This window comes from Rhamphochromis longiceps, linkage group LG16 (genome assembly GCF_057381845.1).
Source record: "Rhamphochromis longiceps isolate RC_006_pf linkage group LG16, R_longiceps_female_GT1.1, whole genome shotgun sequence".
NCBI classification, from domain to species: domain Eukaryota; kingdom Metazoa; phylum Chordata; class Actinopteri; order Cichliformes; family Cichlidae; genus Rhamphochromis; species Rhamphochromis longiceps.
The window spans coordinates 37557291-37580239 of NC_140572.1; the positions used below are offsets into that span (position 1 = coordinate 37557291).

General features: G+C 43.8%; 1 protein-coding gene across 1 annotated transcript in view; it reads left to right on the forward strand.

Moving 5' to 3' along the window:
- ptpn4a (protein tyrosine phosphatase non-receptor type 4a) overlaps positions 1-22949 on the forward strand; it is a 69817-nt gene that overhangs the window by 29113 nt on the left and 17755 nt on the right. The window contains exons 3-11 of the mRNA XM_085383954.1: positions 6654-6761; positions 7828-7870; positions 8477-8555; positions 10027-10071; positions 11080-11132; positions 14463-14583; positions 15604-15691; positions 16637-16725; positions 22403-22466. Coding sequence (XP_085240080.1) covers positions 6654-6761; positions 7828-7870; positions 8477-8555; positions 10027-10071; positions 11080-11132; positions 14463-14583; positions 15604-15691; positions 16637-16725; positions 22403-22466 — 690 coding nt within the window. The remainder of the gene's footprint in view (positions 1-6653; positions 6762-7827; positions 7871-8476; positions 8556-10026; positions 10072-11079; positions 11133-14462; positions 14584-15603; positions 15692-16636; positions 16726-22402; positions 22467-22949) is intronic.

The following is a 22949-nucleotide window of genomic DNA, read 5'->3' on the forward strand; positions in this document are numbered from 1 at the left end:
TACACCCATGTCGTCATCGGAAACACGATCACTAATAAAAGCAGTTTTATCTGCGTTCACCTTAAGTTCAGACTCGGTGTGGAAAATGAGGCAAAAACCCACAGCAACCATCAGTCACACCAGTCAGTCACCACTGCAGCGTTTAATAAAAAAGGAAAAATACAATGATATCACGCGTTATCCTCACATATGCGTGCTTGGAAAACCCACCTCCCCACATACAAAAGCAGGGTTAGCAGCATGGTCAATTCACAGGAAAGCAGAACCAAAGTAACCACAATACCCAACATGAATATTCAGCTGTCTGTAACAGCTATTTGGTAATCAGGCAGCTCTTAACAAAGACCCAAGTTACTGGGTTTTTTTCCCAGGCTCACAGTCAGTCTTTCGTTTGTCACACATGTATAGAAAGCACCACGTGTCCCAGTTTGCATCATTGAAATCACTACATTTGAGTATTTCATAAACAAAAATGTCTGGGATTAGGTAATATCCCTCTACTGCTGTACTACATACGGAGATCGATGAGTTGAAATGGCACTGGGATCATCTGCCCAGTAGAGAAAAGTACAATAACAAACTTAAAGTAGAAACCATCAAACTGCTTCTTTAAAAGAGCCAGCTGCTGCAAACAAGCTAATCAGAGCTACACGCTACTGTTGTTTTCTGTTTTTTATGTGTGTACCACAAGGGCAGTCCTGTGAACTAAATGTACTTAAACACACTAGTAAGCAGACCTGACTTCAATGTAACAGCAAAAGCTGAACTGGCGTTTGTCAATGAAGCGCCCGGCCCACTACAACTGATTTAAATGGCTTTAAATGGGGCTTATTGTGCTCACATTTCTCTTGGACATTCAGTATTAGCCCAACATTATTCCATACCATACCCACTTTATTTATAAAGCACTTTAAATGCAGGCACGACAGATACAAAGTGCTGTATGCACACAATAAAAACGATTATGAAATAAAAACGAGTAAGTGCTCACACTAGGTGGAATAATGGACAGGCTCCGCCCCCTCTGAGCTTGGATTTCTGTTTCTGTTGGTCAGAAACTTTGACATGGACTCTGCACATGCAGGCAGTGAAGCACCGCCACGACAGGTGTGCTTGTTCTTTTTATTTACGTGTTTCATTTTGAACCAGCTGCAGGCGTGACTGGAGTGTGCTTCTTTAACCCCAGACGTTCGTGTAGATCCATCGTTGAGCTCAGCTTGGTAACTGCGCTTTTCTTTTTTTTTATTGGGATTTTAGAGGCCAAGCAGAGTTTTTGCCACCTCTCCCCTTTTTCAGTTATTGTATTTCTTTTTTCCTTTAATGGGACTCTATTGACTCAGTGTTTCTGTTTAAGAGATGCCCTTAAATTCCTTCTGAAGCGATTCCTGTTCTTTTATTAATGCGTCATTTTTGATTCCTGATCAGTTTTTCTCTGTGGAGCCAAAAAGATTCGATGAGCTTGGAGATTTTATTCTGATGGAGTGAACAACCACTCGTTCTCGACTTCTCACTTCCTCCGTGTGTTTTGGTTTTTGCAGCCAGCGACAGGACAGCAGAATTTGCATGTGTTGTTGTTGTAGTGCTGACAGTTTCATGGAGTTGGTTATGCTCGATGGTGAGAAAAATGAGAGCGTAACAGTAAACGGTTCGCTCCACCTCTGTGACTGGAAGAGCCAAAATAGTGAATGCAACCACGCTGCTTAGAAACCAGGGAGGTGTCACACTGCATGTGTGGGCAGGATGTGCTATACGTGCGCTCTCGCATGTTTCTTGGCCTCAGCACGACGTCCTTTGTTTTAGGGCTGTTTAAAATCAATATTAGCAAAACAAGGCTGCCCACTAATTTTAAAATGAAGATCACTGTTTGCCCAGATGAGTTTTCACCTCCGTTGTAAGATAAGATAAGATAAGATAAGATAGAACTTTATTAATCCCTCGGGTGGGTTCCTCTGGGAAATTCGATTTCCAAAAAAAGCACAGCAACGACCGAAGTTACAGTTACAGAATTGTTATATACACACACACACACACACACACACACACACACACACACACACACACACACACACACACACACACACACACACACACACACACACACACATATATATAAATACAGAAACAAATATAAATAAAATATACAAAGGGGATAAATAGAATAAATAGGAATAAAAAATAAAAATACAAGTGAATTGCACATTTCAAGTATAGAGTCTGTTGACTATTTACAAAAGTATTGCACAAGGTATTGCACAGTGAGGTGAAGAGGCACTACAGCTTAGTTGTTCCCCCCTCCTTTGTCCTCCTGTTTCCCCTCCCTCTCCCCTCCAGAGAGGAGTTAAACAGTCTGATGGCGTGTGGGACAAAGGAGTTTTTAAGTCTGTTAGTTCTTGTCTTGGGGAGAAGCAACCTGTCACTGAACAGACTCTTCTGGTTGTTTATGGCCGTGTGCAGAGGATGCCCGGCATTGTCCATAATGTCCATCAGTTTCTTTAGTGTCCTTTTCTCTGCCACTGTCACCAGAGTGTCCAGCTTCATGCCGACCACAGAGCTAGCCCTCCTGATCAGTTTCTCCAGCCTGGATGAGTCCTTCTTTGCTGTGCTGCTCCCCCAGCACACCACAGCATAGAAAAGTACTCCAGCAACCACATGTGCATCACATGCCGTCGTGCTTTTTGGCGTTGACTCGGTGTATTAAACGAGAGCTGGTGCTGCTCATTCAGCGAGGTGGACGGACGTGCAGAGATCACAGATCGGTCCCTCGGTTCTCATCCTGAAAGTCTGTGCTGAGTTTACTGGAAAAGGAAAACGGCTATAGATGTCAGCGCCTCCACCTTCACGTTGTTCCTTTCCTGCCTGGACAAGCTGCCTCATACTTCCTGAAATTCCGTCATTCTTTAACACACACACACACACACACACACACACACACACACACACACACACACACACACACACCCATCTTGTGGGGACATCTAATTGACATAATGCTTTCCCGAGCTTTTAGAATAGAATAGAATAATCCTTTAATTGTCCCAGAAGGGGAAATTTGGTTGTAACAGCAGCCAAAAAGACAGATATACAAACAAACAGTACACAGGAAGTGGTTACTATATACAGAGAGTATTGTACAGTTATTAAATTAAATAAAAATAGCTACAGATAAGAGGCAAAGCAGGTTGTAGTGCGAATCGGTTGATTAACTTATTGCAGTTACAGCGCAGATGTAAACATCTGTTTGTTGGGAGCAGTTCTGATTGTACAGTCTGACAGCTGCAGGGAGGAAGGACCTGCGGAAACGCTCCTTCATGCATCTAGGATGCAGCAGTCTGTCACTGAAGCAGCTCTGCAGCTTTACCCTAACCATGAAAGATGAATGCCTAACCCAACTGTAACCCGTCACTAAAACCACATTTGGAGTCTTAAAAATGCCTTCAAGCTCGTGGGGACTGGGATTCTGGTCCCCATAAATATAATAAACTTCCTATTTTTGGTCCCCACAAAGATATGAATACACGCTCATGCACACACACACACACACACACATTGACACACTCAGTTGTTTCTTGTGGAAGGACTTCAATAAAAATGTCACATTTTTTGTTAACCTGTCATAAAACAGTGGAATTTCCCCCCGAGTGTTTGATGTTCGATGGTCCGCTCCCCTCCAACCCTGAAGATGAACCCCTCGGGGTGACAGACTTATCAGAGCATCTTTTTCCCCCCCTCTCTCTCGCGCTCTCTGCCCCTCCTCTGCTCTCAGCCAATCTCTTGTGCTCTGATTGCTCTCTATCACCATGTCTCCTTCCTCTCTCTTCATTCTCACGCACACAGACACTGTTTCAGTCCGCGGTGCGGGTGAAGGGCACAAAGAGGGTTTGTCTCACCCGCTCGCATCGTCAATCACTCCGTTTCTCTTCTTCCATGCTCCCTCTCTCTTTTCCTCTCAGTGACTTTCTCTCTTCTTACGTTTGCATTCTCTTTCTTTTCTTTGAAAGTCTTTCTGCATTTCTCTGCTCTTTCTGACTCGTCTATCCAGAATGTGGAGCTGCTGTTGCCATAGTCTGTGTAGCTTGTTGCGTAAAAGTCCAGAGGAAGCGTGTGTGTGTGTGTGTGTGTGTGTGTGTGTGTGTGTGTGTGTGTGTACACGCTGGTGCTAGTCTCTTCTGGTATTCTAAAAGCGTACGAGCCAAATGTGCGATTGCTGTGAGAGCAAACAGACATACATTGTTAAAAGTGAGCCAGGAATACACACAAAAGGCAAGCATGCCCGCTCACACACAGACACACACACAGGCGATGGGTTTCCTGGGATTGCAGTGTAAAAGTGCACAGAGGGCTCCCACATCGAGCTGAAAAGCTGCTTCGTACAAAGGAGAAGCGTACACACAGAGTTTCTCATGGAGGCAGCAGACACGTTTATCAAGAGTCTCCGAAGGAAAGTGTCACACGAGAGGCTAGCATCGCTAGCTTCCTCATTCTTTCGGTTAGCCGCTGTCAGCTGGCTGTAATCATCAGACTTTTCAGGCACTTGGGATTTCCACCAGATACTTTAAAGCAGCCAGAATTTAAAAACTGATTTTATATCATCCTAAAAAAATTAGTATATTTCAAAAGCCCTTCTAATGTATTTAAAGAGGCATTAATAGAGATTTAAAATGCCCCATTTTTCGAAATTTAAGGTGTGGTGATGATGGAAGGGAAATGTAAGAGCCTTGATGTTGATGAAGCGCTGCTCCCTTCATCTGTCGCCACAGCAGATCATCTGCATCCATCTCACCCCATCCCCAGCATCCTCTGTCCTCCTTCACTACGTCCATGAACCTCCTCTGAGCTCTTCCTCTTCTCTTCCTGTATTTTCTTCCCGTCTCCAAACCATGCATCACAGCCATCTTGTGCCTCCTGCTGCTCCCCAGACACTCGTCTCCTCCAGCTCCACTCTGCCTGTACTCTCTTGTTCACCACAGTTGCTTTGGATTGTTTCCTCCTCTCTCTAGTGCATACCTCCACCTCTTCAAGCTCCACCTGCTCCCGATGCACACTACAGATCAGTGTTGTCTGCACGCATCATAGTCCACAGAGACTCCTGCCCGACCTCATCTGTCAGCCTGTCCATCAACACTAAGAACACTTTGTTTGATTTTGAGGAAAACATGTTTCATTTGTTGGTTAACACATGAATTCAGGAAGAGACAAAATATGGATGAAGGACAGCCCACTTGTCTTCCATGTTTAGCCCATATTTCATATTAAAATCACAGAAAGCAGGGATGAGGTCCGCTTCGGTGACTCGAGCAGCTATCGGCTAAAACCAGGATGCGTCTGCCTGTTAGCAGATGAGTGATGGCAAAAATGATCATCCCTGCAGACTTGCGATGAAGGGTAAATGCATTATTGGTAGCAAAGCTGTTTCTAGAAACGTGTTTATCGGTGATGTCAATCTGGGCTCTTTAATATGGGAGGCAGCCTCGGGTGCGCTTTAGAGGAACAGCAGCCACAAAAGGGCCGTTTGACGCAGTGAAATATGAATTTGCTACTAGAGTAAACAGTTGTTTACCAGGTTTTAATGCATTATTAAACTGCAGATAAATATTTTTTAATTAAACCGCTCATGCTCGTTTCCAGCTCATGCTGCCTGATAACACTTTCTTATTTTTCTGATTGGTGGGCTTCTTATTAGGGGATATCCCTAATGTGGTCATCCTCTCTTCACGTCCTTATTTTAAACTTCTTCTAATAAGCAATGAGCACGTAACTCGACAAAGACAAGGAAAGCCTAACCGATCACCTTCGACAATGTTCTGACCAAATTGGCTTTGTCCACAGGTTTTCCTCTCTGCAGCGCTCCTCTTTTAAATGTAGCCATGTTGAATTTTTCATGTTCACCTGAGTGTGACTGGAAAGGCCAAAAAGTCACCAGTTCTCTCAGTACACCAGCAACTCACACATAACAAGGCTTTGACATTAGTAGATTGCACACATGCAAGTTGTCCTAGAGGGCTGCCATGTCAACATGTCAACTGTCAGCTAACATTGTGTCTGTTTGCCCCACACACACACAAACAGTGCGTTGTAAAACTGTGTCAGCAGGGCAAAGGGGAGTGTGTGTGTGTGTGTGTTCTCCCATGGGAGCTCTGATGGAGCCACACATTTGTGCCCTGCCTCCTCCTCCTCCTCTTAAAGTTGCAGCAGATCAGGTGTGACTTTCTGCCCCACTTGTGATCCCGTGGCTTCTCCTCTCACCCTCGCTGTTTTCTCAGGAAATGATGTGATATTAATGATGCGTTTGATAAGTGATTTCTCACATTTTACAGCCTTTTAATTGGCTCTCTGTGGACTCTGTGTTTAGGGAGAAATCCCCCCTTTCCTCTTCCTTAATCCTGATCAGAAACCATCTGTAAACGAAACCTGCTCACCGCTTCGCTTGAAACTGATGTTTATCTTGACGTCTCGTGGAAGCTCGAGTGCAGATGGGCAGTTTCTGTTTCTTGTTTTGTTTTTTTTAAACCTGTCAACATCAGTGACTCTCACATGAAACCTGTTTCCAGGAAGGTGAATCAAGGAGATTGTGTATACAACTTTTGTCTATCATTATATGTTGGTAGTAAATAAAGCTCAGCGTGGATGACCGTGTTTTCCTTTGTTCTCTGCAGAAGTCGGATAATGGCCAGGTGCTGCTGGATGCTGTCTTCAAGCACCTGGAGCTGACCGAGAGGGACTATTTTGGCCTGCACCTGACTGACGACTCATCAGATGCACCAGTTAGTATGACAGCTGTGTGTGTGTGTGTGTGTGTGTGTGTGTGTGAGTGAGTGAGTGAGTGAACTCTTTTCACTCAGGGATCGGCACTTCTGTGGAGCACTGATGGGCACTGAAACTATGCAACGTGTTGCTGGGTAAAGATCAGCAGCAAATTAAACTTTATCAGCCTAAAGTTTGAGTCTCGCAGGCCAATAGACTGATCCTCTGTGATCCTCCGTGCGCTCTGAACACCTGTGGTGAGTGGTTCCTAGCTGTCACTGTGTAACATTGATTGCAAAGAGGGCGCTGCACCAAAATCCTCCTCGCGATTGCTTTGATCGATTGCAGATTGCTGTGGCTGACTAGTCTTTAAAGACTAGCACTACAGAAGGTTTGCCTTCAAAGTAAAAGTTCACCTGACTGCTGCAACCAACACGTTTAAAAAGGTGCAAATTTCACTTTAACATTCAAATAGTCATGCAAAGTACAGTACCAGTTGCCATGACAACCCGATGACGACCTGATAACAGCCACAGAAATCACAAAAGAGTTTTTAGTGCAGCATCTTATGTCTCTTAGCAACCAATTTCATCTAGCGACTGCTAGCAGCCAATGACGGAATGCTCACTTTACCTTAGCAACCAGTCGTTGCCAGGAGGTTGCCGACCGGTCTCTGTGAAGCACGCCTGAGAGAAACCAGTATCAGTTTAATGGTGCTGTGTTTTTAGGGGATTTAATAGAATTACATTTGATCTTTAAAACACGACAGACCCGCCTCCTGCCGCCTTACTCGGTTAGCTAGTTTCATTATAGTTTGACTTTTTGGTAAGTTAGGTCACATGTGTTTACTAAAGAAGTGATTCATGTAAAGCAAATTTAAACTGTGCTGATCCTGTATTTTGTTGGGAAAGTTGGGAGTTGATAAGAGCTTGTTTAAGGGCCAGTGTGATGAAATTAAATCATGTCTGCCTGCGAGTAATGATCAGTGTGTGCGTGCGTGCGTGTGCGTGGCCACTGGTAAATAATTGAAGTTGTGTGTTCACACTTCATGGTGTCTCTAAGTGTCTCTCTATCAATATTTTACAGCGCTGGCTGGATCCCAATAAGCCCGTCAGGAAACAGTTAAAAAGTATGTGAAATCCTCCGCACACACCAGCTCAGCTAATTCACTTCATCCTGCAGCCAAACACGTTCACTCAAGTCAAACTTCATTACACGATTTTTATTATTAATTTTCTTCCCAGCTGGTTGAGGCTGCAGCGTGCAGCGTGGTCCCAGCAATGGTTAAAAATCCACTCTCCACCTGAGGCTGATGTCTCTCGTCCACGCTGCCATTTAAAATTCTGCCTGTGCTTTGAGCCGTTATTAAACTTAATTTCAACTCCGCTCTTGTTTTTAGTAACGAGTAATATAATATGTGACGTGTGGAACAATTAAGCTTGAGTGGAATCTGCAGTCCTCCTCCAGCGATGTTTGAACTGCGCTTCAACTTTATTTCATGTCGATTGGCTCATTGACAAAAAACACTGCAGCTCTGTTTCTTAAGCAGCATGAGCGTACGTGTGTGTTTTACACTTATTAATTATCCCATTATCTGCATCACTAAACAAAAATACACATGCATAATGTTTCCTAAAGAAGCCCCTGAATAGAGAGCACATGTTCATTTATATCACAGACTGACACTCTCCGATGAACATTTCTCCCCTCTAACTGCTCGTCTCTGTTTCTGCAGGAGGGTCTCCCCATAACTTAAGCTTCAGAGTCAAATTCTTTGTCACAGACCCCAATAAACTTCAGGAAGAATACACACGGTAAGAGTTTCTAACAACACGACAGGCTAAGAACAGCAGCAACCACTCGGTTTGTTAAACGCTGACATTAAAGTTCACTAACAGAGGAATAAAGGCTCAGTTGTAAACGAGATCCGCTCCTCACAATGAATGAAGTGTTTTTGTCATTTGACTGAGCGTCACAGAAAGTGCTAATCAAAGCAGAGCAACTCGAACTCGCTGTATTGATGTCGTTTCATTCAGAAACGGAGCAGTGATCTCTGCGAGCAGGAGCTTTGCAATGGAAATGATGTTTCTGTAGATTTGTTAGTTCTGCGTTCAGGGTCAGTCGTCAGTAATGGCATCAGCATCAACAAAACACACACCATCAGTAGCTCTTGTAGTAGCAGGTGTTTAAACACGCTAATGCAAAAAAAGTCAACTTTGATGCTCTGAAGTGTTTCAGTCTGAGCAGCAAAGAAAGAGATTTTCTTGGTCCAGAAGATTTAGGGACAGGTTTACGTGTTGGGACATCCCAAACTGGGGTTTGGCATTTAAAAAAACAAAACAAATAAAACAGAGTACTGTCTGATTGCGTGTAAAAGGTGGGAACTCTTGATGCTTGATGCTGAAATGAAGCGATCTTTGAGCGCTGTTTTGTCCCGTTTAGTAAATCTGACCTGGCTGCAGACCATTAAAGGGAAACACTGTGTGCAGTTTTTAATAGGAGAAAGATACACCTGTACTGGTTGAGATGCTTTTTTTGAGCCACACACAGCAGGAAACATCAGTACAGTCCCGGAGTTCCCCCCCAAAAATGTCATTCTGTTAAGTGAATCTGTACAAAATATGTGACGTATGCGTTTAATCTTAAGTGAAGGAAATAAACAGTTGAAGTTTTTTAAGGTCGCCCACATCGGTTTTTCTCTGATTCTTCAAAAATTCTGGCATGAAGAATAAAAAGATTTAAAAACAGTGACCCTAACCCCAAAAACAGCAAATTGATTCTCTGGATCTGAGCTGTATTTTCTCTCTTAATGCAGATCAAGAAATATTTTTAAAAAGCATCTTTTTCTAAGAGAAAATGTTCTGCAAATCCACTGTCTGCTTTGTGCACGTGCAGAGGAGCGATCGCAGCTCTGCAGAGATCGTTTCAGCCTCTCTGAGCCTTATCTCGGTTTTGCACAGAGCTTGTAAAAGTGAATAGAGAGCCTTGGATCTGACGTGCCCGTCTGATGCATTGTACATTCAAGTCACGTTTAACAAGCACTCCTGACAGCAGTGTAGTACACAGAAAAACCTTAACAGTGTTCACACTCAGGTTTGAAACCTATATATATATATATATATATATATATATATACACACTTCACATCCATCCCGCAGAAGTTGTAACTGTGATAATGTTCCCACCAGGCCAGTGCTGTGTGCTCGTCCTTACATGACAGTATCACTGCAGCTGTGCTGGTGTTTCACTGATGACTTGTCCTGATGCTCTGTTCCTCCCCCTCAGGTACCAGTATTTTCTGCAGATCAAACAGGATATATTAACTGGAAGGTGAGTGTGTTGTTCTTTGTGTACACAGTGTTGCTGACTCAACTAGGTGGAGCATTCTGCCTCAGGCCAAATGCACTCATACAGGTGTGTTTACGGCATGAGAACCATTTATGCAGATATTTTTAACAAGCCTACACTTTAAAGGGCATTTCCCATGTTTTATTTTTGACCAGGGTAACTTTGCATGACTTACAGTTAATCCGTATTTTTATGTTACTGGGCCTTGGTGCAGCAGCGTAGGTCATCTGAAACAAGCCGCTTTAATTTTCCCCTCCCCTGTAAGCCGGGGGTGTCAAACATGTGGGTCGCGGAACAGGTACGGCCTGCCAAAGAGAATAGTTCGGCCCTCTGAAAGTCGTGAATTCATTATTAAATATTTGTAGATCAACACAAGCTCTTTAAATCATGAAGGATGTAAAAGTCGTGCTGTAGTTTAATTCCAAAAACACACAGAGGTAAAAATAAAAGTCACCTTGCGTTCATTTCGGGGCGTTTTCTCATTAAACGCTCATTAACCGTGAGAAATCGGCACAGGTGAGCATCCTCTTCTTCGTGGAGGGAAAACGAGGGCATTATTATGCGATGGTTGCATTTGTTCGACCCCATAGATCAGATGGCGTTGTGCGTGAGTGAAATCGAGGTTGACACCTCAGCAGCCTTCTGATTGTTGCACAGTGGGTCCTGCTTTAAAGCCAAGATGTGGGTGACTGGAGGAAATATGAGTTAATGCAGCGCACGTAGGCTCATTGGGCAGTCGTACAAGCACTCACGACACGCTCATTATCCTTTTTGTCAGTGAATATAAGGCTCGCTGCTTCCTCTTACTTGGTTCTTCACACAAACTCGAATAGATTTTTCCCCCTCCACATTTCTGTTGCTGTTATTGATGATAGCTAATCTCTGCTCTTTGAAATGAACTGTAATAACTTTTGTATTGATCCAAGGCTGAAACGTCTGTTTAATCTGTGTGAATGTGTGTGTGTGTGCGCGTCTTCCTTCGACTTCCAGATTGCCCTGTCCTCACAACACAGCCGCGCTGCTGGCTTCCTACGCCGTGCAATGTAAGTAGCGCTCCCTCGGTGCTCCAGTTCTACTTAATAATGGAAAGGCAATTCATTAGGACTGTCTTTAGCTGCACACGCTCTTAAATGTAATGACTGTGGTTGCCTGAGTGCATTTATAACTGCTGCTCTGAAGCCATTACATTTCAATTAAGCCACGTGCTGATATTTGATATTAACACCAGTGGTATAAATATTCGATGAGGTTGTGGCTTCTCTTTGCAAAAATGGCTGCTCATAAATAACATGCAGAGGTGAAAGTGGTGAGAAAGCCTGCTGCGACGGCGCTCCTCTGCAACGGCGCCAGCTCCGTCCGCTCTGAGACGCTGTGGGTGCATCAAACGGGGAGAATATATAAACTAGACTCTCAACATGAGATGTTTTACCTGAAGGTTTTTCTTTCTTCACCCTCTCCCATGATGTGCTGCCACAGTTCTAAAGCGTTTTTCTTTGTTATTGCGGTTCTGTGTCGTAGACTACTTTTAAGGAGATTTTCACTTTGCCGTGTGAGAGCATTTTAGGCTCTTTGAGCGTGTTTTTTGACGCCGTTGAGGCCCCATTTTAAAGAGGGCCTTAAATTAATTGAATTGTGACAAATACCAGATACTGGACAGGACACTGTGGCGATTTCATACCCGAGTTTCCTCATCTGAGAAACTGATGACCTTAAACCAGAAGCTGATGGTCGACGAGCTGCTGGAGACATGGAGGTTATATGGAAACCACAATGGAAACAGTCACCAGAGAAGCCGATGTCCATGTTTGTAACACTGCATGGCTCAGAGACACGGCCACTCAGTAAGAGCCTCAGAGCCCGGTTGGATGGATTTAACTCTGGAGCACCCAGAACAGTTCAGCAAGCCAACCAGGGAACACAGGAACGTCTGATATCTGCTTTGTGGTTTGGACATCTTCTACCTCTCGACCGTCCTACAAGGTGCTGCTGGATGGAAGCAACCGATGGATTCAACAGAACGTTGGCGTGGATCCTGTAGCTGCTCGGCCGTCACTCAGGAATGTCTTACGTGGAAACCTCTAGTGTCACGTGCCAATGTACTGTTGCAGCAGTTGTAACGGGTCAGCTTGGTGGTATTATATACAGCAAACACTTATTAGCACACTCCATTAAATAGAAGCATGCAGCTGTATAGCTTAGAATGCTGATGCAATAGTCAGTACACTACACGCCAGTGGGACCAGGCTATTTTCTGGTTTTCATTGCTCTGGTGATGCGTGCATAGACTCAGTCGCTTCACCCTTTCATGCATTTCAGTAGCTGTTGTTCAATATTTATTAGCTTCAGGCTCAACACAGTTAGCTCAGTTTCACTGGTGATGGCAGAGCAGTGCAGATGCTCTGCTGCCAACAGCAAAGCAGAGGTTCAGCACACAAGTGTAAATCAAGCTTTATGCAATAAAGCACATACGACTCGGTCACTAACAGCATTTCAAATCCAGCCGTTCTCAAGGGAATTTGATATAAAAAAATTAAATAATAATCAAGTTTCTCTGTCTAATCAGATCTGTTAAATCCACTTCTGCACTTGGCTTGATGTGATCACCTTGTGCCTTACTTTAGCTGTTCTGGAGCCTCATTTAACCACTATAACTGTAAAACCCACTGACTGCAACCTGTTCATTACTATGCAGACCTGCAGACTAGGCCATTGCAGTCGATGTTCAGCCCCTCCTCCACCGATTTATGCGCTCATAAACCCCCTCTCTTACCTCGTTCCACTCTGCCTCCCTCTTCCTTTCAGCGCTCTTCCTCTATCACATGTTTTGCTGGGAATATCCTCAGCTTCAGTATGTAGGTCACAGAGCAGATTTGGCCTAGTCTAGCTGAATCACACTGCTACTGCTTTTACACACACGCGCGCACACACAGATACAGAGTGTAGCGAGGTCCGTGTCGTCACGTCGCTCAGTGCCAGCATAGATTATGAAGATACATGTTCACTTTTGGGGAAAAACTGTTCGTAGCAGCTGTTATGCTGCTAATTCAGTTAGCTCAGCCCAAATGCTGTACTCACAGCTCTAAATCCAACTCCAAAGCTCTGAAAGAAAAAAAGGCAGAAAATGACTGCCTGAAAACCAAAAAGTTCAAAAGAATTTGAATATCATCCTAATCTTACCGCAACTTGTACCAACACAAGTATCCACATTGACATATACACACTTCTATTAAATTACCTGCAACGTGAGTAAAATCATCAGTAGCATCATTATAAGACCCTTGAGCTCAAGCTAGTATCTCCCACTTTGAGCCAATCGGCAGCTGAGTATGGATTTCACATCAAGAGATGGATCCACAAAGAAAGATCAGGTTGACGAGTCTTTGAGGTTCATTGACCTTCGCGCTGAACCTTGGTAAAGAAAGAACTGCAGCTTAAAATAAAACTAACCTTAAACTACTGTATGAAACAAGAGCTATTGACCGCACACACGCGTCCCTGGTGGTGTGTACACATCAATAAAAGGGAGAGCTAGAATTGATTGGTTGGTCAATATGCTCTGGCCACCAGGTTTGTAGGTTAGTCGAGAGACTGCTTGAGTGAATTGATGGTTTTAGCCTAGTGAGCTCGCTGGATTCACTTTGAGCTCTTCATCTTAGAGCGCTTTGAAAGCTATCAGAGATCTGACAGTTATCATTGCACTCATCTGTTACTAATGTTTTGTTTTTGAAGGATGCCAGCTATTCCCATTTCCAACTCTGTGATGTTTCACATTTGCTTTTTACTGGGGCTTATTGCAGTATTTTAGTTTGGCCTCTGTCTGAAACTAGCAGATTTAGCTCCTCTCCCTTTAATGACTCTCTCACTGCTCTTCTGATTGGCTGCCCCTCCTGACAGAATATTGAAACATCTGGTGGGCGGGGTTTCTGGGCTCAGAGGCAGAGCAAAAGTTCTTCACACACTTAGTTTAATGTGTTTAGTGTGAAACCCCAATTGTGACAGTGTATATAACAGAAAAGGTCGCTTTAAGATATTTTACGTGTCGAATGATGAGGTCATTTGATGTTATTAACAAACATCCTCCTGATGTGTTGTAAAACTAAGTGCACAGTTAGTACTTAGAGTTAGTGACTCCACCAAAGTAGCTTTGCATGATTAAGTGTTCAAAATAATCCTTATTCGTCTTAAAACAAACTCTTTTGCCAACTTGTTCCTGATTGGCTGCCCCTCTCAATCAAAAGGTTTGAACAGCAGTTGGGTGGGGCTAGTTGACAATAGACGGTTATATCCACTCCCACAGATGGATATGTCTGAGCCAAGAATGGGGAAAAACTGAACATCCTGAAGCCTAACGTGCGTCTCTCTTCTCTTTCTAGCTGAGTTGGGGGACTACAGTGAAGCAGAGCATAGTCCGGGCTATCTGTCTGAATACTCCTTTATCCCAAACCCCCCTCAAGACTTTCACAAAGAGGTCGCCAAACATCACCAGCAGCACAGGTACGCTGAGACACGCTACAACACACCTGTGATTTGGTACAGTTTCCTGCATGTGGAGGCGGAAAATCGAAAATTGGTTCTTTATGTTGATTTTCAGCACCTACACCATCATACTGTATATTACGGGCCACGACTAAGGGCGTGGTTCCCGTGTAATTAAATCAGATTTAATTGTTATTTATATTTACCTGCAAACACTTAAATGTAGGTACAGTCGAATGACTGAAACCAGCCCATTGTTTCCTCAGTGGGCTGGGCACTTGGATGAGTGACGAAACGTTTCTCCCACTGTAAACGCTTCGTCCAGATGAACAGAATCAACCTTTGGAGCTTAATTTATTTTTCTTTCATGATCGCTGCTCAAACTAAACTGACAAAAGGAGTGTACAGAAAGGAGTTTCTGCTTCCCTGTAATGTACCTGGAAGTTAGGCGAGGTTAAGCAAAGGTTAATCCATAACACTGAACCTTAGAATTCAGTCATGATGAAAGATGGGGAAATATTGTTTGTTCCTCTGCAACATTATCAAGAAATGATGCAATACTTAAAATCACTTGCATCATAATTGGTTTCTATAAAATACCTGGAGTTATGCAATGTTTAAAATTACTCATGCATCCCTCAGCAGACTTGCAGTATCATTATTTCTTTGTTTCCTGTCAAACCCTGACCGGTTACGACAACCTTTGAGCGTTTGCAGGTAAATTTAATTACTTGTAATTTGATTACAGGGGTGTTACATTGTTAGTTATGGACCCTTATTATAAGGTGTTACCAAATACAGTAGAAATATGAAAGACTGATTACTGTCCCTGTATAAAAGCACACATATGGCTCACATGCTGCAGGTTTAATGACCTTTTCCTTCTGCCTGGCTCGTTTGTTTGCTGCTTTTCTTTGTGTATTTTCCGCCTCCATATGTCTAACACACACCGCGTCGTCGTCGCTGCTCCGCACGGCCTCCCGACGGCTGCTTCACCCTCTCTCACTCTGTTTATTTTTTCCCCTCTCTCTCTCTCAGCGGTCTATCTCCGGCCGAGTCAGAGTTTAATTATCTGAACACAGCACGCACGCTGGAGCTCTATGGGGTAGAGCTGCACTATGCAAGGGTAAGTCTGTTAACGCCTGTGTGTTAAAGACTGTGTTACGAAGAGTTTGTCCTTGCTTCTGGAGCATTACGGTTCATCACCTGCAACATTTTTATTTCTTTTTTAATTCCACCAAAGCTCGGAGGCCTGTCAGACATGTCCAGCGTCTGCGATCTCACTCTAGCCGTCTTGCTTCCTTCCCCTCCCCCCCACAGCAACCGCGAGCAGTTAGGTGATAATCCAGAGTCCGGACCCACCCTCAGCCGTTGTGCTCAAAACTGATATCACAACGTCTTAATCTGTAAAAGGTTTCCCTCTTTCCCGCTGTCACAACGTGGTTCGTACACTGTTTTCACAGAGCCAATCACGTCTGTGCTGGGACTGAGATCAGGTCTGTGGAGCTGCAGCGTGTACAGCTGACGTTGTTGCCCACACCCTGCAGAAATGCCACACATTGGCATTCAGCTCTCATCATGACACCAACACATAGAAGCAGAGCAGGAAAACCAGCATTTAATCCGTATTTGCGATGCAGTTCTTTTTATCCACGAGCTTCCTGACTAATTCATCTGCATTCTGTTAGATTCATGTAGTTTCACTTCACAGCAGCGAGCTAAAACACTCCCATGCTAACTTAAGAGCTGCTCTAGCCTGTTGTAATTTCTAGCTGAGGCAGTAGAGAGTGGCGCTCCAGCTGCTGAAGGAAATGAGAGCAGTGATTTTTCAGGTGTGTTATTATGGGATGTACAAACGGGACTCGAGCGTGGATTAAATGTGACGGGCAAAGTATGAAATGCGTATGAGAGCTATAATCATGAAGCTCAGTTTAAAACTGTGACTCTGTGTCAGATTTAGGAACACATACTTGGTTTACATCAGTGAGGAAGCCAGTTTTACTCTCCTCCCTCCCACCTGCCTCCACCTTTACCACGCCCTCCTTCACCTGTCCCACTCTCCTCTCCTCAGGACCAGAGTAACACAGAGATTCTCCTCGGGGTGATGTCTGCTGGAATTGTGATTTACAAGAACAGGGTACGGATCAACTATTTCCCATGGTGAGTGACCCACACGTCAAGAAGAGAGGATCACAGACATCACTGTGTATGTGGGCTCAGTTTCTGTACTTTCCTGTGTCCTTTAAAATACAACAACACAAAGTAAGAAACACGTGAAAAGCAGAAGTGACAGAGGTAGTGCTATGACTGGATTTACATGGTATTTTTAAAGCGAGGTTTCAAAGGGAGCTCTGGGGAATCCCTGAGGATGACTGGGATGCTCCCCTGAGTTCTGTGTGACTTCCAGGGTGTTTGCCTTTCCGGTGGTAACAGGAATGCCAGTATGATGCTCTGTGAGCATAGCTTCCAGCTGGCAGCCAGACTACAACCACAACAAGTTGGAGGAAACAGAGTTCAGAGTTGAGTGGTGGTTGTGTGTCATGGGTTTTGTGATAACACTTGAAATGTGAGTTGTGTGGTTGGAAGAACCTGTTTTATCCTGTTTTAAGTCGTATAGCATAACATTACAAGTGACTTGTAAGTAGTAAGAATCAGAGGTGTGGACTCGAGTCACATGACTTGGACTCGAGTCAGACTCGAGTCATTAATTTTATGACTTTAGACTTGACTTGAAAAAATGTTCTAAGACTGTGACTTGACTTGGACTTTTACACCAATGACTTGGGACTTGAATTGGACTTGAACCGGTTTACTTGAAAAGACTTGATATTTTACCCCAAATATAAAATTTAACATGCATATTATATAGAGATTGAAAATGTGACGTCATTCACGGGTAGAACCGCAAAGGATTCTGGGAACTCGTGGCAAGCGGTACTAGCGCACGCAGGCTTTCAATTAAAATCAGTTATACAGCGATAAAAAGAAACACAAAAATGTCAAGAAGCCGTTGTATTATTAACTGCAATAGCCGGTCGCATGACAGCCACGGGAAGCCGACGGGTAAAGAGATCGGTTGTTATCGGATTACGTCGTTGAAGAGAAATTGTTCGAGCCATGTTTCCGAAGTAACAAAGACGCGACTGGATTGCAGCCATTCAAAGATCAAATATAACGTCCTAGAACACTCCAGCTCACAGGTTAGTCTGCTCCAAGCATTTACACGAAGGTCAGTGTTTTTTAGTAGTTAATACGTCATTTTCATAACATAATTGGTGATATAGGTTACAAGCAAGTCTGGCGCTGAACAGAAATTGTCGCGCTATGCTCCTTTGTTTATTGTGCATAAATAGTGAATTGTCCTGACACAATATTGCGTTTCGCTTCTGTTATTATGGTACATTGACAAAAACATATACTTTTATTCACAGGGTAAAACAGTTGTTTTGTATCACTAATTGCCCAGTGCGATTACAGCATACAGTATTATTGTCACTGCTACATTTCTGTGATGGGTACCAGAGATTATTTCCACTACTAATTAATTACCGTTGAGCTCAAAGGTCCTATTAATAAACGGTTAAGGAATGTGTATTTATGACGACGATTTGTGAGACTGGTAAACTTATGATACGTACGATGGTCTTTACTTTCTACACGGTGCATTTCATGGTCCCTGCACCCATCTGTCGGTAAACTGTACCTGGGCTTGTTGCAGTGACCTGAAGTTACTAAACTTCATGAGTGTGTGCACTCACTCCAAGAACCGTATGATTATAAATATGCATATAAATATGCTACGATGAGATAGCTGACTTCATCTAACTAGCAAATGTTGTCCAGGCTACGTTGGTGATACAGTTTTTTTTAATGTGTATGATATTTTTGTCATGCGATTTTAAAGCCGGTCCTACAACCGCATCCAAGAATAACATGCAGCTTATCTCAGAACTGTCGGTGAAAATTATTCTTGGAGCTAGGTTTAATTGAGCTGCATTTTAAAGAGGTGCAATTTCACAATTTGTGTATATTTTCTAAGTTCACTATTTTGTCATGTGTTGAGAAAAACAGATTTAAAAATTACATGGTCTAATATTTACATTTAGCATAACTGCAACATTATTTTTTCTTTTTTTTTTTTAAAGACTCGAAAGGACTTGAAATTCAAAGTTTCAGACTTGTGACTTGACTCGGACTTTTACACCAGTGACTTGAGACTCGACTCTGACTTGCCTGACATTACTTGAGACTTGACTTGAGACTTGAGGATAAAGACTTGAGACTTACTTGAGACTTGCAAAACAATGACTTGGTCCCACCTCTGGTAAGAATACAAGGAGCACTGAGCTTGGACGGAGCTTTTCCCATTGCTAGCAGATGTTGGTGTGATTTCTGAACTTGACTGGTTTATTTCTTACCCTTCACAAAGCCTTTAATGTTACTGGATCCAACTGGTTTTAGAGTGGGCACCAGCAAATACCCAGCCGATGAACCCTCTGTGCTCTCCTTACCAGACTATGCCAGTCTGTGGCAAAGGACAGCATCTGACACCTCTGAGCCGTTGTGGTTGAAATCGAGTTTCAGTGTCATTTTCGGTCTCGATAGCTTTACAAATTGAGAGAAAGTGCCGGGGAGGTTCCTCTGCGCAGGCAGATCAGATCCTTTGGGGCCAGCCTTTTGACGCCACTGGTCTAGACTGTTCCTCGTGGATTGGCGTCACTCAAAGATGCCTCTTTAGTACCTGTTTACCCGGTAGTATTGCTTAATATCACCCCCCACACAACAGGGAAATAAGAACTTTTAGTTTCCAGTTCTTTAATAATTCATGTGTAGACTTACATAAAAGGAGGACTTCCTCCATGATATGTTTAAAAATGTGACGAGGTTCCTCTGGTCAGAACGTGTCCAAATACGACTCTGAATCTGAGGCTGTGTGGACCTGTGGCATATGGGATTCACAGGTGACTCCTCTCCATCGTGTACTTTCAGTAAGGTGGTTGGTCAGGGTGGAATGACTTGCATTATCAGTGAATTTGATGATGAATGAGAATATACAAGATGAACAGGAGAGGACTAAAGGGTACTAAACCCCGAGGGACACCACAGGGGGGAGAATCTTTGCCTCGGCACACCCAGGAAATCGGATAGATTAAAAAACGTAGAAACTACATATGCTTTTCGAAACATGTATGTATTCCTGTAAACATCGTGTATTCCACTTATTATTTTCGGAGTATCAAAAAACCCAAAAGACGCTTATGATCTGAGGCTGCAGTTTCACCTGCTCGGAGCCAAAGATCAAGGTTGTTTGAAAGCAGCTCTGCAGCCAGCGGAGAACCTGGCACGTATCCGATGTGGATGAAAAACGGTGCACTGCTGGGGGAACGAAAGAAAGCGTACTTCACTGATATTTTCATACTCTGTCATTTCCTCCTGCCAAATTTGCCCCGAACTGGGAAATCAAACGGTGGATGTTCTTGTCACAAATCCACCTCTGCGCCTGTCGGTCTGCAGTTCCTCTTGTACTGCTTCCAGGAACCCTTTTTGCTGAGAAACGAGCTGCATAATATTTTGGAAACCCCTCACATGGTGATTATTGACATGGCATATTAATGTTTAAGCCCCTGTTGAGCTTTTCTAGAATTATACAGATGATTTCACCAGATTTTTCTGGGAAGTGGGGGGAGGGGGTTTGTGTGAAACTAGGTTTCCTGAAAATATTACAGGCGTCAAATCTGCTCTCTGTCGTTCTCTCTTTGTCCTGCTTTTGCTTCTCTCTCTCTTTCTGTGTCCAAGTCACTTAATCTCATCGCCTTTTGCTCTCGGTCTCTCTGTGAAGCATCAGTTCTTGGAAATCTCCCATTCTCTGCCGTAGCATTGTGGGTGGTTAAATGTTAATGGGTGCTGAGGGTGGGAGATGAACTACTCAAACCTCTGTAACGCTGGAAGATGTGTAGGCTTAATACATCCTGAACACACTCACACAGCGGCTGGTGTGTGTGTAGGTGCATCTTTGGGGGGTTTTCTAAGATGAGTTTGATTCGATGGAAGGATTTTGTATTACAGACATTGCGAGGCCTATATTCATAAATCTGAGGTCTTTCCATTTGGGCCACAGGAAAGCCAAACCATGAAATCGTAGGGTTAAGACTCTGTTTCCGGTTTGAGCGACTACGGATAAGTCTCCGTGGAATGAGTGCTTAAGCGAGAGAAGCTGATGCAAAGTCGTCCTGAGTGGAGGAAAAATAGGCTAAAGGAAGTGTGCGTGTGCATCCAGTCTGTTGAGCTAAATTTAGAGCCCAACAGCGGTGTCCCCAACAGCTGCTGACTACCATGTGTGAGAGAGGGAGGGAGCGGAGCAGAAACATTATAGTCAACAGCATCTCTCGGCCTACGCTCGCCAATTTTTCTTCCCGTTCCTCTTCTTTCTGCCCTCCTTTAACAGAAGCTCGCCGTTTCTGCGTCCGGTTCCCTCCCGTCACACCTCACGCCGCCTCCCCTTTTGCCTTATCGCAGATCGATCTGTCAGATGAGGAGGGGTCAAGAGAGACATTTAGATTTCTGCCTCTTTCTTATTTCTGTTCACAGCAGCCTGACAAATGAGCCACACTTAGATGGGGCATGACTCACGCTCTGGGTGTGTGTGTGTGTTCATGCACGTGTGTGTGCGAGCAAGTATGTAAAATATATTTAGCAAGCAGCGATGAGTCACAGCAGCAACAAAACTAGAGGAAGGGATTAGGTTACTCTGCTCCTGCCGCTCATCAGCAGACTTTCTTACTGTGGTCACGCGTGTGCAGTTTCTGAGTCATTTTTATAGCGTGTGCGTTTCAGGTAATGCACAGATTGATGAGGTAATATCGGCGTGGTTAAAGCCTCGGACTCTCTGGTGTTGGCACGGTCTTTTAGCCCACGCCTTCAAGCTCTGGCAGGAGGTCAGAGGTTAAATGAACAGTTGATAGGACACGTGAGTCAGCCAGCTGAGAAGAAATGAGAGATTTGCTTTTCAGAGCTCGGGTCAGACTTACAGAAGATTGTGGTGGAGAAGGAAGCAGGAGTACAAAAGCACTGTATGAGAACCAGAATCAGCTCCAAATTAATTTAATTAATTCAGTTTCTTCTTAAAATGTAAATATTCCACAACAGTTTAAAACTAAACTTGACTAAACCCTAAAAATCACCTGACTGTGGGACCAATCCCAAAGGATTTTATCTGTACACTCAGATCTCATCACGCAAGTCTACGAGCTGTGACTGCTGTCTGTTTAAAGATGCACTGATTGTAAATAAGCTTTCGCGGCTCACCTGCTTTGCTTTCATTGAGCGCTTGTAGCTGCCGTGTGGTCACGTATTGGTTTCTGGACTTGGTCATAATTTCAGTGTCTGCATACATCAGTAAAAGTAGGTTTTGTGGTACTTTTTCCTGCAGTGCTCTTAATTTTAAGCCTTAATGGTATCCTCTAAGACAGGGGTGTCAAACATAAGGCTGGGGGCCCAGAATTAGCCCGGCAAAGACTTGAATCTGGAAATGTGGATGAGGGGATAAATTTTGGACTTTTAACTGCATTAGGAAGTTTTCCAGCTTTTCCTGCTGATAAAGATAAAGACCTCCCTCATGGCCAGTCATACAACACCAGACTAATTAAGTCAGAGATTTGGCTGGATGGGTGGAAATGAGAAGAGATGACGAGGCAGACGTGACAGCAGAGAGGAGGCTAAATGTTGTGCAGCGTGAAAATGTGTGACGAGTGGAAAAGAGGAGAGTGTGTCGCGTTGTTTGAAAGTGGAACGTCAGCGTCTCAGGACTGAAGATTTAACTCCGCTTTTCTGCTTCCAGGTTGAAAATAGTGAAAATCTCCTTCAAGTGCAAACAATTCTTCATCCAGCTGAGAAGAGAGGCAGTAAGTACACACACACACACACACACACACACACACACACACACACACACACACACACACACACACACACACACACACACACACACACACACACACACACACACCTGTTAACCTCTGTGTGTGTGTGTGACAGCATCAGATTAACCCCCTGCTGTCTGTGTCCTGGGCGTCTCTGTTGTAATCCCTCCCTTTTGTGTTGTTTCACCCTTGAATGTGTTTCTGCTTTCAACACAACAAACAGCATGTTTGTCTCCACCACAAATATTTACTCTCCTGTCCTCATTTAGCCCTCTTAAACCCGACGTAATATCTTAAGCTCAGCGTTATTACAAAGCAAACAATTACAGCCGCTGGCAACTCCCGTTCTCAAGCATCGTTCTCAAGATTCGACGTTAAGCTTCCTCATTTTTCAGTGTGTTGTTGTTGCTGTATCAACACATTTCATTCCAGGTGTTTCAGATCATAGTTCAGGAGATTAGTTGT